The sequence below is a fragment of the Astyanax mexicanus genome, chromosome 5, assembly GCF_023375975.1.
Source record: "Astyanax mexicanus isolate ESR-SI-001 chromosome 5, AstMex3_surface, whole genome shotgun sequence".
Lineage (NCBI taxonomy): Eukaryota > Metazoa > Chordata > Actinopteri > Characiformes > Acestrorhamphidae > Astyanax > Astyanax mexicanus.
The window spans coordinates 56427300-56440043 of NC_064412.1; the positions used below are offsets into that span (position 1 = coordinate 56427300).

The 12744-nt window shown below is 36.4% G+C and overlaps 1 protein-coding gene across 2 annotated transcripts in view; it reads left to right on the top strand.

Annotated features, from left to right (window-relative positions):
- Positions 1 to 3015: 3015 nt before the first annotated feature.
- The window catches only part of spega (striated muscle enriched protein kinase a), a 64840-nt gene continuing 55111 nt past the window's right edge, over positions 3016 to 12744 (top strand). For both annotated transcript variants that reach the window (XM_049479857.1, XM_049479861.1), the window contains exons 1-2: positions 3016 to 3469; positions 4652 to 5179. In XM_049479857.1, the coding sequence (XP_049335814.1) occupies positions 4858 to 5179 (322 nt within the window). In that variant the 5' untranslated portion in view covers positions 3016 to 3469; positions 4652 to 4857. The remainder of the gene's footprint in view (positions 3470 to 4651; positions 5180 to 12744) is intronic.

Genomic DNA, 12744 nt, shown 5'->3' on the forward strand with positions numbered 1-12744 from the left:
AACACTGGGAAACATAAAACAAACAGGAAGGCTACAAAACAAAAACTTAAATAAAGCTAAACTCAAAACAAGAAACAAACAAGAAATAAACAAGAGAAATAAACAGGAGAATACCAGCAGGAGAGCGAACGAGACAGAGAATAAACGAGAAAATGCTATACAATCAACAAAGATGGAAAATGAAAAGCAGAAAAACACTGCGGTATAAATACACATAGATTGAAACGGAAATGAGACACATGGGGACAAGTAATGAGGGGGTGGAGCTACAGATTACAGTTAAGTGGGTAAAAACACTTAGACAGAGACACGTGCAGGAACACATGGAAAAATAAACAGACAGAAAGACAGATAGAAAGGGCCGAAATGACAAATAACAGGACCAGAACATGACATCTATGGCATAATTATATTTTTGGGGAGGAAAAATATACATTTTGAAAACTGTGCTTCTAAAACATGCAAAATAGGAGGAGAAAGTCTGCAGAAATAGAGACGAGAGAGAGACCCACTGCTTTATTGTGATCAATCTAACATAGGTGCTCTAAATCCACACAGCAACATATATATATATACTGTATATATATATATATATATATATATATATATATATATATATATATATATATATATATATATATATTTATTTTTTATTTTTTATTATTATATTTATGACCCACCAACGGAACGCATAACCTGACTGACGCTAACACATAAAATAACCAACAAAGAAAACAGGAAACGCTGAGGTATAAATACACATGTAAGTATAATATTTTTGTCTAATTTGTTTAACCAGGTTCTCTTTATCTACTTTTAGGACTTTTAGGTAAAAAAAAAATCTGATAATGTTTTAGATCATATTTATGCAGAAATATAGAAAACACAACATTTTTACTCCCGTTAAAGCCACCCAATATTCTCCCTGATTGAGTTTACATGTTATTAATGTAAAGTTTATTCATTTTATTTCCATTAGAGTCTCAGAAGAGTTTTATTTAGTCTTATTCTAGAAGAACTCTTTAATAACTCAGCACCTGTTTCTCACTGTGAGTGTGAAAAAGACAAACAACACGGCTTATGTTATCACACTCCCGACCTTGGCCAGCCAAGTGTGTGTGTGTGTGTGTGTGGTGTGTGTGTGTGTGTGTGTGGTGTGTGTGTGTTTGGCTAGGTGCCAGGGTTGAGATGAGCTGTGTCATGAGAGAGAAGAGCTACAGGCAGCGTCTGCAGGGCGGATACTGATAAAATATCAGCTTTTACAGCAGCTTTTGTTTTTCTGTCGTTCAGTATTTCTTTCTCACTTTCTCACTAAGTTTAGAAATGTTAGCGACCGCTCTGAGAGTGAGACATATGGCCGTGGAGACAGACAGTCGTGTTCATGCAGAATAAAGACTTTCACACCTCAGGTCTCTCAGGTGTGTGTGTTACTGTGGAGGACTGGAGAGACGCCAGTGTTACCCTGTAACTGTAGTGTTTTAATGTTCTCTATACATTATTAGTGCATTTAAAACAGTCCTAAACCATGATACTACCACCACCATGTTTCACAGATAGGATAAGGTTCTTATGCTGGAATGCTTGCGTGCTTACTTTAAATAATCTCCGTACTTTATTAGGTCATTTATTTAGAATAAGGGAATAATGTAATAAGATTGACTAAACTAGTAAAGGTTGCTAGGTGGTTTCCATGGTGGTTGCAAGGTGGTTGCTCTGGTGTTACTAAGTGGTTGCTTCCTGCACAAATATTTTAACCCTTGCCAGAAAGCTGTCGCACCATCAGACTGCACAATAGTTTAATGGTGTTAAAAAAAAAAAAAAAAAAAAAAAAAAAAATATATATATATATATATATATATATATATATATATATATATATATATATATATATATATATATGAATATACAATTTGAATATAACAGTTAAAAGTTAATAGAACATAATTCTAAAAGTTAGAAGTTTTAAGCAGAGGTATGGGTGGTTAGACTGAAATGGCCAGGAGGTGGAGTGAAGCCCAATGACGTAAATATATAATAAATATAATAAATAAATATAGAGAATATTATAAAAAAAAGGTTTTAAAGAAGTGAAGATGATTGATAGATTTTTTTTGTAAACAGAAACTTTCCAAGATTCTGATTTGGTATAAAATAAATACAAATATATAACCAAAAACATAAGAGTAACATAAGTGCATGCATATAGAACACAATTAAAGGTAAATATACAGCAAATTGTGAAACAAATACTAATAGACTGCTTTAACTTTTTTTATCATGTAAAGAAAATTTCACACTATTTTCACACCTATAATTAAAAAAAAGAGAATTAGTGCATGCCTTTTACGTGTTTTCAAATTGTGAAAAGGTGTACTTTTCCCGTCGTTATGACAGCAAAAACACACTGACACTCGGTGCCAAGCAGTTAACGGCTCACCTATAGATCACTAAAATAGGGCCCACTACCAAAGACAGGGCTAAAACACCTTATGCTTGGAAGGATTCATTATTTTTTCACTTTTTATACTATATTTATTTTTAAATAAAACATGTGTATTGTTTAAGTCCATATTTTTTATTTTAGTTAAGCCTCAGCCTTCCAAATACAAACAAGACAAAAAGTTACAAACAGAAGTTAAGAGTGAGTGCTTCCAGAACGCTAGAAAAATCAATTTTGTGTTTAAAATGACTCATTTAAATGATCACTACAGTCTCTTTGTCTCATTATTATCTCATTGTCTCACTACAGTCTCCAGATTACAGGTTACATCACACGAGTCTCTGATTTCTCATCATGCTCCCGGTCGGCTGCTATCTTGGACGAATGAATCACGCATCGTTCATTCAGAGCCGCGTTCTCACGCGCACGAGTCTCACGCGCACACAAACACTGCAGTTGTTTGGTTGGTTACAAGGGCCCTCCTGCAGCGGCTCAGCCAGATGGGGGAGGGCCACAGGAGCGCAGGGGCCGCCCAAAAAATGCTGCCTATTCCGGCTCCAGCTGTCACTTCAAGGCTGGTACTGCTCGCCTGTCACCTCCACGGGGAGCCGGAGAGGGTAAAGGGCACGAGCAGGAGAAGGACACACACACACACACACACACACACACACACTTAGAAGTGGAGGATAAGAACTAAAAACTACAAACTACAGAACGGACAGAAATATTCAGACAGAGCTGGAGGAAGAAGAATAGACTGATATACTGATAGACTGATAGACTGTGGCTCAGTTTGACATTAGCAGAGAGCTGGTAGGGCACAGAAAAAAAGAGAGAGAGAGCGAGAAAGAGAGAGAGAAAAAGAGTGAGAGACAGAGAGAGAGAGAGACACACACACACAGAGGGTCCGCCTCACCTCTCTGGTGTAAACAGAGCTGCTGCTAATGCAGTTTGATCTGAAGGGTTTAGTATTGTGGTCATGCTGCACCGGGGCTCTACAGCATGCTGCTCTCTCCTAATTGGCCGAAGGTAAAGCGCTTCTCTTCTCTGATTATTTTATTAATCTATTAATTCGATTTTGCAGGAATGAGCCAGCGTGTTTCTCAGTGCTGCTGAATTAGAGCTAATTTAATCTGTTAATCTGAGGGACTCTGGCTGTACACTGATCTATTTTACTAATGAGACTAATACAGTTTGTATATATATATATATATAAATGCACAGAACACATCCCTGCAAACATTTTGTGGCAAAAGTTTGACAGGCATTTTTTCTTGATTTGTTGATTGGTTTTTAGTGCTATTATATTAAGATTTTAATGTTATTTTCAAATTGCCATAATGTAGATTGTGCATTTTTACATAGTAAATCTCAGTAGATAGACTTGTAGAGTCTATAAGTTATTTTAAAAAAATTATATAACAGTATTATATAACATAAAATAAAAAATGTTAAGTAAATATATTTAAAATATTGAGATTCAGATTTTTTTTTAATATCGCCCAGCCCTTATATAAAGCATAATATATATATTTTTGCTCCTGCTGTTTGTCCTTTTAGAAACTAAAAAAAAGGGAAAAAACTATAGAACAAGCTGTGATTATATTCCTTTGTTGTAATGTAATATAACACATCTTAATGCAATACAATTGGTGTGTATGTTATTAATAGATATGGTTATTACAAACACTGATTTTTATATAGGCAAAGTCTGTTCCTTATAACAGGAAAAACAGTTTAATAAAACTTGATTTCATTTTTATTTCTGGTTAATTGAACAATAACAGTTAAATTAGACATTGCCATTTGCTATTGGTTATTTATTTGTGAATTAAAAAAAATACTGATCCAGATATTTCTACAAAAGCATTGTAATAATGTAAAAATATGTATCTTAAAATATGTCAAGGCAGTAATATCACTGTGGAGTGTGGATGGGAAAAATATTAAAGTAATTCAAATAAATTATATATATATATATATATATATATATATATATATATATATATATATATATTAAATTATATATTAATTTTAAACATTTTAGTGGTCTGGTGTTTTTTTTTTTTTTGTTCTTGTTATGTCATGTACAGTATTTACATATGTACGTGAGCAGTGCATTGCTACTGTTTCTTGTTTCTTGTGCATTGATTTATTCTGATATTATAATATTGTATAATAAGATCCTCTTTATTACACTTTTTGATACAGATTACAGTAGAATTTCATCATGGAAATCTCTGATGCAGCCTGGAAGCTGATACCTTCTAGAGAAGATCGAGTCGGAGGGTCATGAAGGATTTCTCCCGACTCAGTAAAACCAGTTAACTCTGAAATATCTGTATTAATGTTCAGAGAAACGCAGAGAGAAGCAGAAATCAGCTGTGAGAGAGGCTGGATCTCTTAAGTCAGGGGAAATGAAGTCATGCAGACAAGATAAAGCTTCCTCAGAGCAGGACGGCACCCTCGCCCCTCCCGTCTTCATACGGAAGCTGAGACGAGCTGCAGTCGCTACGGGGTGTGATGTTCGGTTAAGAGTAACCGTGGGGGGTTATCCACGCCCCGCCCTGCACTGGTACCGTAACGATGACCCGCTGCCCTCTGATGCTCAGGACTACGGTGGGCTGTGGATCAGGGACTGCCACCAAACTGACGGTGGACTCTACACCTGTGTGGCGGTGAACCACCTGGGGGAGGCCAGGAGCAGTGCGGTGCTGGCTGTGTTGGATCTGGGTGAAGGTAGGACAGGAAATAATGAATTTTTAGAAATTTATACTTGATTTTTTGGCTTCTTTGGGTGTTTTTTTTGGTACCTCAGTTAGCTGGAACAGGTAACTGCTGTTGCATCTTATGCTAGATTCACACTACACAATTTTAGCCCATTTTAATTTTATTTATTTATTCTATATTTAACCAGGCAAGTCATTAAAAACATCTCTTATTAACAATGGCAGCCTGGCAAGACTAAAAATAAAAATGTACAGGCGTACAAAAGTACAACAGACAATGACAAACATTAGACAATACCAGACCTGTTACAACAGCATTTCTCATTTAAATTCTCAATTTCTCTGAGAGATTTCTTAAAAGCTGAATTAGAAATAAAGTTATCAAATTTTAACAGTTTTTCGTTAATTGCCGTCAAAACTCTTGGATTTGCTTGGATGCAAATCGGAGAATCGTTCAATGCTTGTTGAGTCATGTAGTGTGAACAACTTATCGCCAACCGTTCGCAGGCACCTGGCAAATATTTGGCATGCTAGGTATCTGATCCAGTCGGCGACTGGGAGTCAGAAGCACTAGCTACTTACAGCCAATGGAATAACGGAGAAAAAGAGAACCACGAGTCCTTGCATTACCCCCTGCACAGAACACACTCAAAAACCGGGTGACTGAAAGCCCTATCATTGTTAGCGTTTAGATAAGAGTGACTCAGACTGAGATTGCATGGCTTCGTCCCCCACGGTGTTAAGTGGTGTGCACGCTGTGGCTATTCATTTGTTCCTACTGTTAATTTGCTGGTAATTTGCTGGAGATTGACTCACTCATTGTTGTCCTCTGAATACTGGTGAATGTGGTCAGTCGTGTATTACCTTTGTCGGATTGCTATTTTAATGGTGCAGCGTTTCTGCAGTTCTCAGCAGAGGAAGTAATCAGTCAGTGTTGCGCCTGTGTTTTTTGTTGCCAAGATAGCAATGTACCACGCCCATCAGTGTAGATATATTCAGAAGCTCTGTTGCTATTAAAACAAGGCAGGAGAAAGCATAAAAAACTGTTGGCGTGGTGTAATACAAGGACTTATAGTTTAAAGGTATTTTTGCTAATACCCTTAAATAACAGTAATTACAGTTATCTATGTCTGAAGTTAAAGTAAAAAAAAACGTCTATTTAATTCTATATAGTGCTTAAAACATGTTTGACGTTAATTAGCTGGAGACACCCATTGTTGTCCTCTGAATACTGAACACTGGTGAATGTGGAAGCTTTGGTGTTAGACATGTGCTTGTGTTCTTGGCTTGTATATGAATTCAAGAAGCGCTTTTCCACCATTCATTGATTCAATAAGTAAAACATGATTTTTTTAACAGTATCTAATTCACTTTTAGGCTAGAGTTTTTGAAATAGAAAATGGGGAATAGTGAAAGTGGTCTATTGGTTCTTAAAATGCATCCAGTGGTTAGACTGGAAGGAGGAGATTTGGAGAGATGGATGTGTTTACACTGCTGTAATGTGGTGTAAATCTATCTGAGAATATTTCCTGATGTGGTAGTTTGCTTTTTGCTTTTTCATGGTGCTGTGTTGACATTTGACCGTGCACTATATAATAAACAGAGTGTATTGTTATTATTAGCAGTATTATTAGTAATACTAGTAATAGAATTCAAATATTCTTTGTTTTATGATTTTAGTTAATGAACAACAATATTCTGAGCTATCTATATCCTTTTATTTAAGAACCGTGTCTAAAATACAGATTTTAAATTTAGTTACGAATGTGCACTCACACTCTGAGCCGGGTGAAAGTCAGCTCTATGTCAATCGGCTGCTGTGAAAATACAGAGCCTTCAGCTGTCAGAACACTCAGCACCTCTCTCTCTCTCTCTCTCTCTCTCTCTCTCTTTCTGTTCTCTCTCTCTCTGTCTCTGTTCTATTCTTTCTCTCTTTTTCGTTCTCTACCTCAATCTCTCTCTCCCCCTCTCAGTCCCTCTCCCTCGTTCCTTCTCGCTTTTTCTGTCCTTCTGTCTTATTCTTTCACTCTCCCTCTATCTCTCTCCCTCATACTTTTCTCCTCTCTCTCTTTAATTTTCCCTCTCTGTCTCTCTCTCTGTCTTAGTCTCTCTCTCTCTTTCGTTTCGCTCCCACAATCTCTCTTTCTCTCCCTCTCTCACTCTTTTTCTCTGCCTCGCTCTCTCTGACCTCTCTCTCTCATTCTCTCTCTTGCTGTCTTATTCTCTCTCTCTCTATTTTGTTCTCTTTCTCTCTCTCCCTTTATCGCTCTCGTTCTCTCACTCTTTGTCTTATTCCCACTCTCGTTTTCTCTCCTTTATTCTTTTTCTCTGCCACTCTATATCTTTCTCCCTTTATCGCTTTCTCTCTCTCTCTTCGTTATATTTTCTCTCTCTCTCTCTCTCTCTCTCTCTGGTTATTTACAGTGTGGAATGTATCAGGTCTCGGGTTTCAGCTCTACTGTCACTCTGCTGCACATCATCCACAATTATAGCCTCTGAGCCGCTGAGCGCCGCCGCCGCCATGCTTATTGAGTCTACGTCAGTGACGAGAGCGGGGCATGTGGACGTGGGTGGGGTGTGTGTGTGTGTGTGGGGTGTGTGTGTGTGTGTTTGTGTGGTTGTTGGTCAGCTCAACCGTATTGATCTCAGGCAAAATTTATTCCCCTCGAGTTGAATGAAATCAGGGTTAATCAAAAACACTACGAGCTGAATGTTGGCGAAATAGCTGAAATAGCTGCTGCCTGTTATGTAATTATAATATTATAATACAGTGAGTTTGCCAGGGGGTTGTAATTACATTGTAATAATTGCAGATTCGTTTAAGCACAGAATCAGTAAACGCTTCGGGTTGAACCTGTTCTATGATAAATTGTCTGGTGAATAAGTGATTAAAGTGCATTACAGGTACTGTATAGTGGTAGCAGTAATAGTGAAGCCATCAGGATTGTAACTGGATTACATTTGCATTTTTATGTGGCCTTAACCAGGTGGGTGGGCGATATAGCTCTAAAATAATCATATTCATGGCTATATGAGAAAACACTGAATATTTTCTAATCTAACTTTATTTGAAGAAAATACGACTGCAACAAAATGAATGTTTTAATAAAATTTAGGCAAGTGTAACACTTTTAAACATTTGGTTGAAATAAAAAGTCTGTAAATGTTCTATTTTGGGAATAACATTAACTTACCAAGACACTGATGTTGTATAAGATAATAATAATGTAACAAAAATAATGTAATATAAAACTACCATAGTATTAAAATCAGTAAACACTTTGGGTTGAACCTGTTCTATGATAAATTGTGTGGTGAATAAGTGAATAAAGTGCATTAAAGGTGCTGTATAGTGGTAGCAGTAATAGTGAAGTGATCAGGTTTGTAACCGTTTTAAATGCAGCTTTTTTACTTTTAAACTTGGGTTTTTACTTGGCTTGGCCTTAACCAGATGGGTTAACCAGATCATATTCATGGCTGTATGACAAAACACTGGATATATATTTTTTGTATTATTATATTTATGTATGTTTTAATAAATCCTTTATTTAGTACAGTGTACAAGTTTCAAACATTTAGTAGAAATAAAAAGTCTGTAAATGTTCTATTTTGTGAATAACAGTAACCAAGGCACTGATTCTGTATAACATAAAAATAGTTATATAACAAAATAAATAATGTAACAAAAATAATGTTAACCACCAACCACCTTATATCAAACTCAACGCTTACCGTATTTTATGGACTATAAGATCCACCACATTATAGAGCACACTATCAATAAATGTCTATTTTCTGGTCTATTTTTTATACATAAGGCTAACCAGATTAAAAGACTTGGTAAAAATATATATATCAGTCAAACGAGTGCTGGGTTTTAATCTACACAGATTTCTCTCCTGAAAACTGTTTATTTGGGTGAGTAAAGCTCTTCCGTTTATTTACAGTAAGCTTAGATTTCCAACATTTTCAACAGCACAGTTAGCAGCAGCGCTAGCCATGGTTAGCAGAGCTTAGCGCTAGTGAATGCAGCCCGACAGCACTAAATACTGAGGAACACTGAGTGTTTCAGTAAGCTAGCAGTTCATATCATGTATCTTGTTTTAACATGATAAACACTACAGGCCGATATACTCACCTCTGAAAGGCGAAAAAGCTAGTGCTGCGGTCAGCAACTAATGCTAACACTGCTCCAGCCTTAGTGCTGGAGAATCTTGACTGTAAACTCACCCTTGTAAAGCTGTACTTCAGCAGAGTGGCTTTAATGGTAGTTAGTTTGAGAAAGATTTGATTCATCCAGGTAATGATGCTTAATAGACAAACTGGAAGTTTACAGGTAAATACAATTGCTGACACTTTTTCAGAATTTTATAAAATGTCATGAAATTTCAATAAAAAAAGGAAACAAGGCAACTTTATGGATGCAAGCGTCTCAAACGTTGTTCCACACAGTGAAACTGCACCACCGAGTGATCCTCCACCATAATCTTCTGGTATTAGTGAAAGCAGGGTCTCACTGGGGTTCACTAGGGGTGTATTATCCAACACTCAAAATAGACCAGTGGGCTCACCATCAACACAGCGAGGGTCGTGAGGTATCCAGCGGCATCCCTGATGCAGGAAGAAAGACTCTGGTGAAAGAGTGAAGTTTACAGTCTGTACTGGATGGAAAAACTCATGCAGCTCTGAGGAATATTCAGGATCTACAGGCAGGATGATTAGGAAAGAGCTGGTCGAGGCTCGGAAAGCTCTGAGAAGTGTAAACAGAGAAAGATCGGATTTCTCCAGCAGGAAGCAGAAACGAAAGGGTGAGTTGAGTTTCTGCAACTCCTGGAAAAGAAAGAATTCTAAAAAAAAAAATATTTGAGCAAATTTCATAGTAAATATCAGATAAGCTCAGTTTACAGCACTAGTTTATATCAATTTTAAGTTTGTAAATTCGTAAATCTGTAATCTCTGTGTGAAAATTGTGGCTGCAATATAAATGTTGTGCTTATATACTCATATACTCTAATTAAACCCACATTTAAACATCTATTTCTATAAGGTGTTTGCCATAATTATATTGTACACAGTAATACTGCACCTATTTTGTATTTACTGTATTTTTTTAAATGATGCTTTGACTTGTTAAGAGTATATTCTTGAAATTAATAAAAAAAATGGTCATATTAATTTCAGCTGATACTATATAAAGGTTCAACCAATGTTTGAAAAATGAATTCGCCTAATGCATAAATTCATGTAATGCATTTTCTTTTCATGCTCCAAATAGTGTTAGCATCAGCATTGGCCAATGTCTAGATATTTCAAATCCATACTTAGCATATTTATTGTATTCTGGAAAAAGAACTAAGCAACAGTGCTGTGCTACTTCAATTGGCAGACACTAGCTATGCTATTTTAAAAGTAGCATCTCAGCGCTAACACTCGGAGAAAAGCGCAGCGACTGATTCTGATACAACAGCTCACAGACGCAGCCTTGTGCTGATCCACATCACCCTAGGAGTGATGAGGGGAAAGAGAGAGCGCCATCTACTGCTCTCTACTGTATCCACCCAGAGAAAGAGAGCAAGGACAACTGTGCTTTCTTAGTGCTCTGACAGCTGACAGCAAGCTGCATAACCGGGATTCGAACCAGCAATCTCCTGATCGTAGTGGCAGCGCTTTAAAATGCTGGACTACTCGATGCCCTTTAATAATTGATCCTAATCATTTTAATCGATTACTTGTTGCAGCACCATTGCAATGTAGGGAGCTACCCAGTGTTAGTATAGTGTTCTTAATATGGTGGGTGATGGTGGTATAGCTTTATTTTATATTAAAATAAATTAGATGCACTGTGGAACCAAATTCTTTTAATACACACACTTAAGAACATATGTGACTTTGTTATTAAAGTTATGAGTGTCTCAGAAGTAGTGTAATGTATAATCTGGCTGTTCTAACTGCAAGCACAGCAGCGAGGATTTCGTGGTATGTAAGAAAGATCCATTAAAAGTAGTAGGACGGCTACTTAGACATAAATTAATGATAGTAAAGTATTCCCAAATCCTTCACACATAAATCAGCACTTCCAGCGCAGCATAAATCAGAACGAGCAGCTCCAGCAGCTCCAGCAGCTCCAGCACTACACAGGGAAGCAGACAGCGAACAAGAAAATTGATACGGAGTTTGGGAAACGAATGCGCACCACTTTCATTAGGCTACTAATGTAAGAATCCATCTTGTAATCCACTCAGTTTCTGCTGCTGCTGACCCCAGCACTAACTCACGACCGTCCGGCAACTTCACTACTGCAGCACTGAATCACACCAACGCCAAGATGAAGAAGAGCGGCTTTAGATTCCTCTCAGAGAGACGGAGCAGATCCTACAGCCACAGCCTTTCTTATTTAGATAATGCTGCATCTGTTATCTTTCAGTATTAAAGAGAGTTCATTTATCAAAACTGAGATTTAAAGGTACTAAAACATCGATTCATCACACTTTAATAATGCACAGTAAACCCTTATTCAAATGCACAAAATGCAGTGTTCCCAGTATTATATTACATCAATGAATCAACTTCATTTAATTTATTAATATTCAGTATTAAGTGTTTTTTTTTTCATTATTGCAATTTATTTCTGCATTGCATATTAATACTAAAACCATCCAAACTATAAAGAAAAACATATGGAACATTTTTGGAATTATTTATCTTTTGGTTTTGCTATTTATACGCATATATTTGAGTAAAATGAACTATAAATTACAGACAACATTTCTCCCAAATTCCAAATACAAATATTGTCATTTAGAGCATTTAGAGTTTTCAGACCTTATTAGTGGAATAACCCTGGTGGTTTTTAATCATAGTTTTTACATGCATCTTGGCATCATGTTCTCCTCCACCAGTCTTACACACTGCTTTTGGATAACTTAATGCTGCTTTACTCCTGGTGCAAAAATTCAAGCAGTTCAGTTTGGTGGTTTGATGGTTTGTGATCATCCATCTTCCTCTTGATTATATTCCAGAGGTTTTTAACTTGATAAAATCAAAGAAACTCATCATTTTTAAGTGGTGTAAATGTTTTTTGTTTTATATTCTTCAGTTTTGAACGTCTCTGCTGGATTTTCTCAGTCAGTTTTATGAGGTAGAGTCACCTGGAATTCAGGCGTTCAGTTAACAGCTGTGCTGAACTCATCAAGAGTTAATTACTTGAATTTCTTGTCTCTTAATAAAGTGTTTGAGAGCATCAGTTAAAGTAAAGTAGTGAAGAGGTAGAGTTACAGGTATACAGTGATTAGTGAATATTTGAATAATGTTCGAATCCAGATTAATCTTCTAAAAAGAAGAATTTAAAAAAACTTTAAAAGTAACCTCAAGTCTTTGCAAAGACCATCAATAACATTATAATGATGAAACTGGCACTCATCAGGACCATCCCAGGAAAGGAAGAGCAAGAGTTTCCTCTGTTGTACAGGATAACACAGTTTTTAAGTTACTACATGATTCCCTTATGTGTTCCTTCATAGTCTGATAGATCACTTCACTATTCATTATTTACTATGTAGGAAATAAAATAAAATA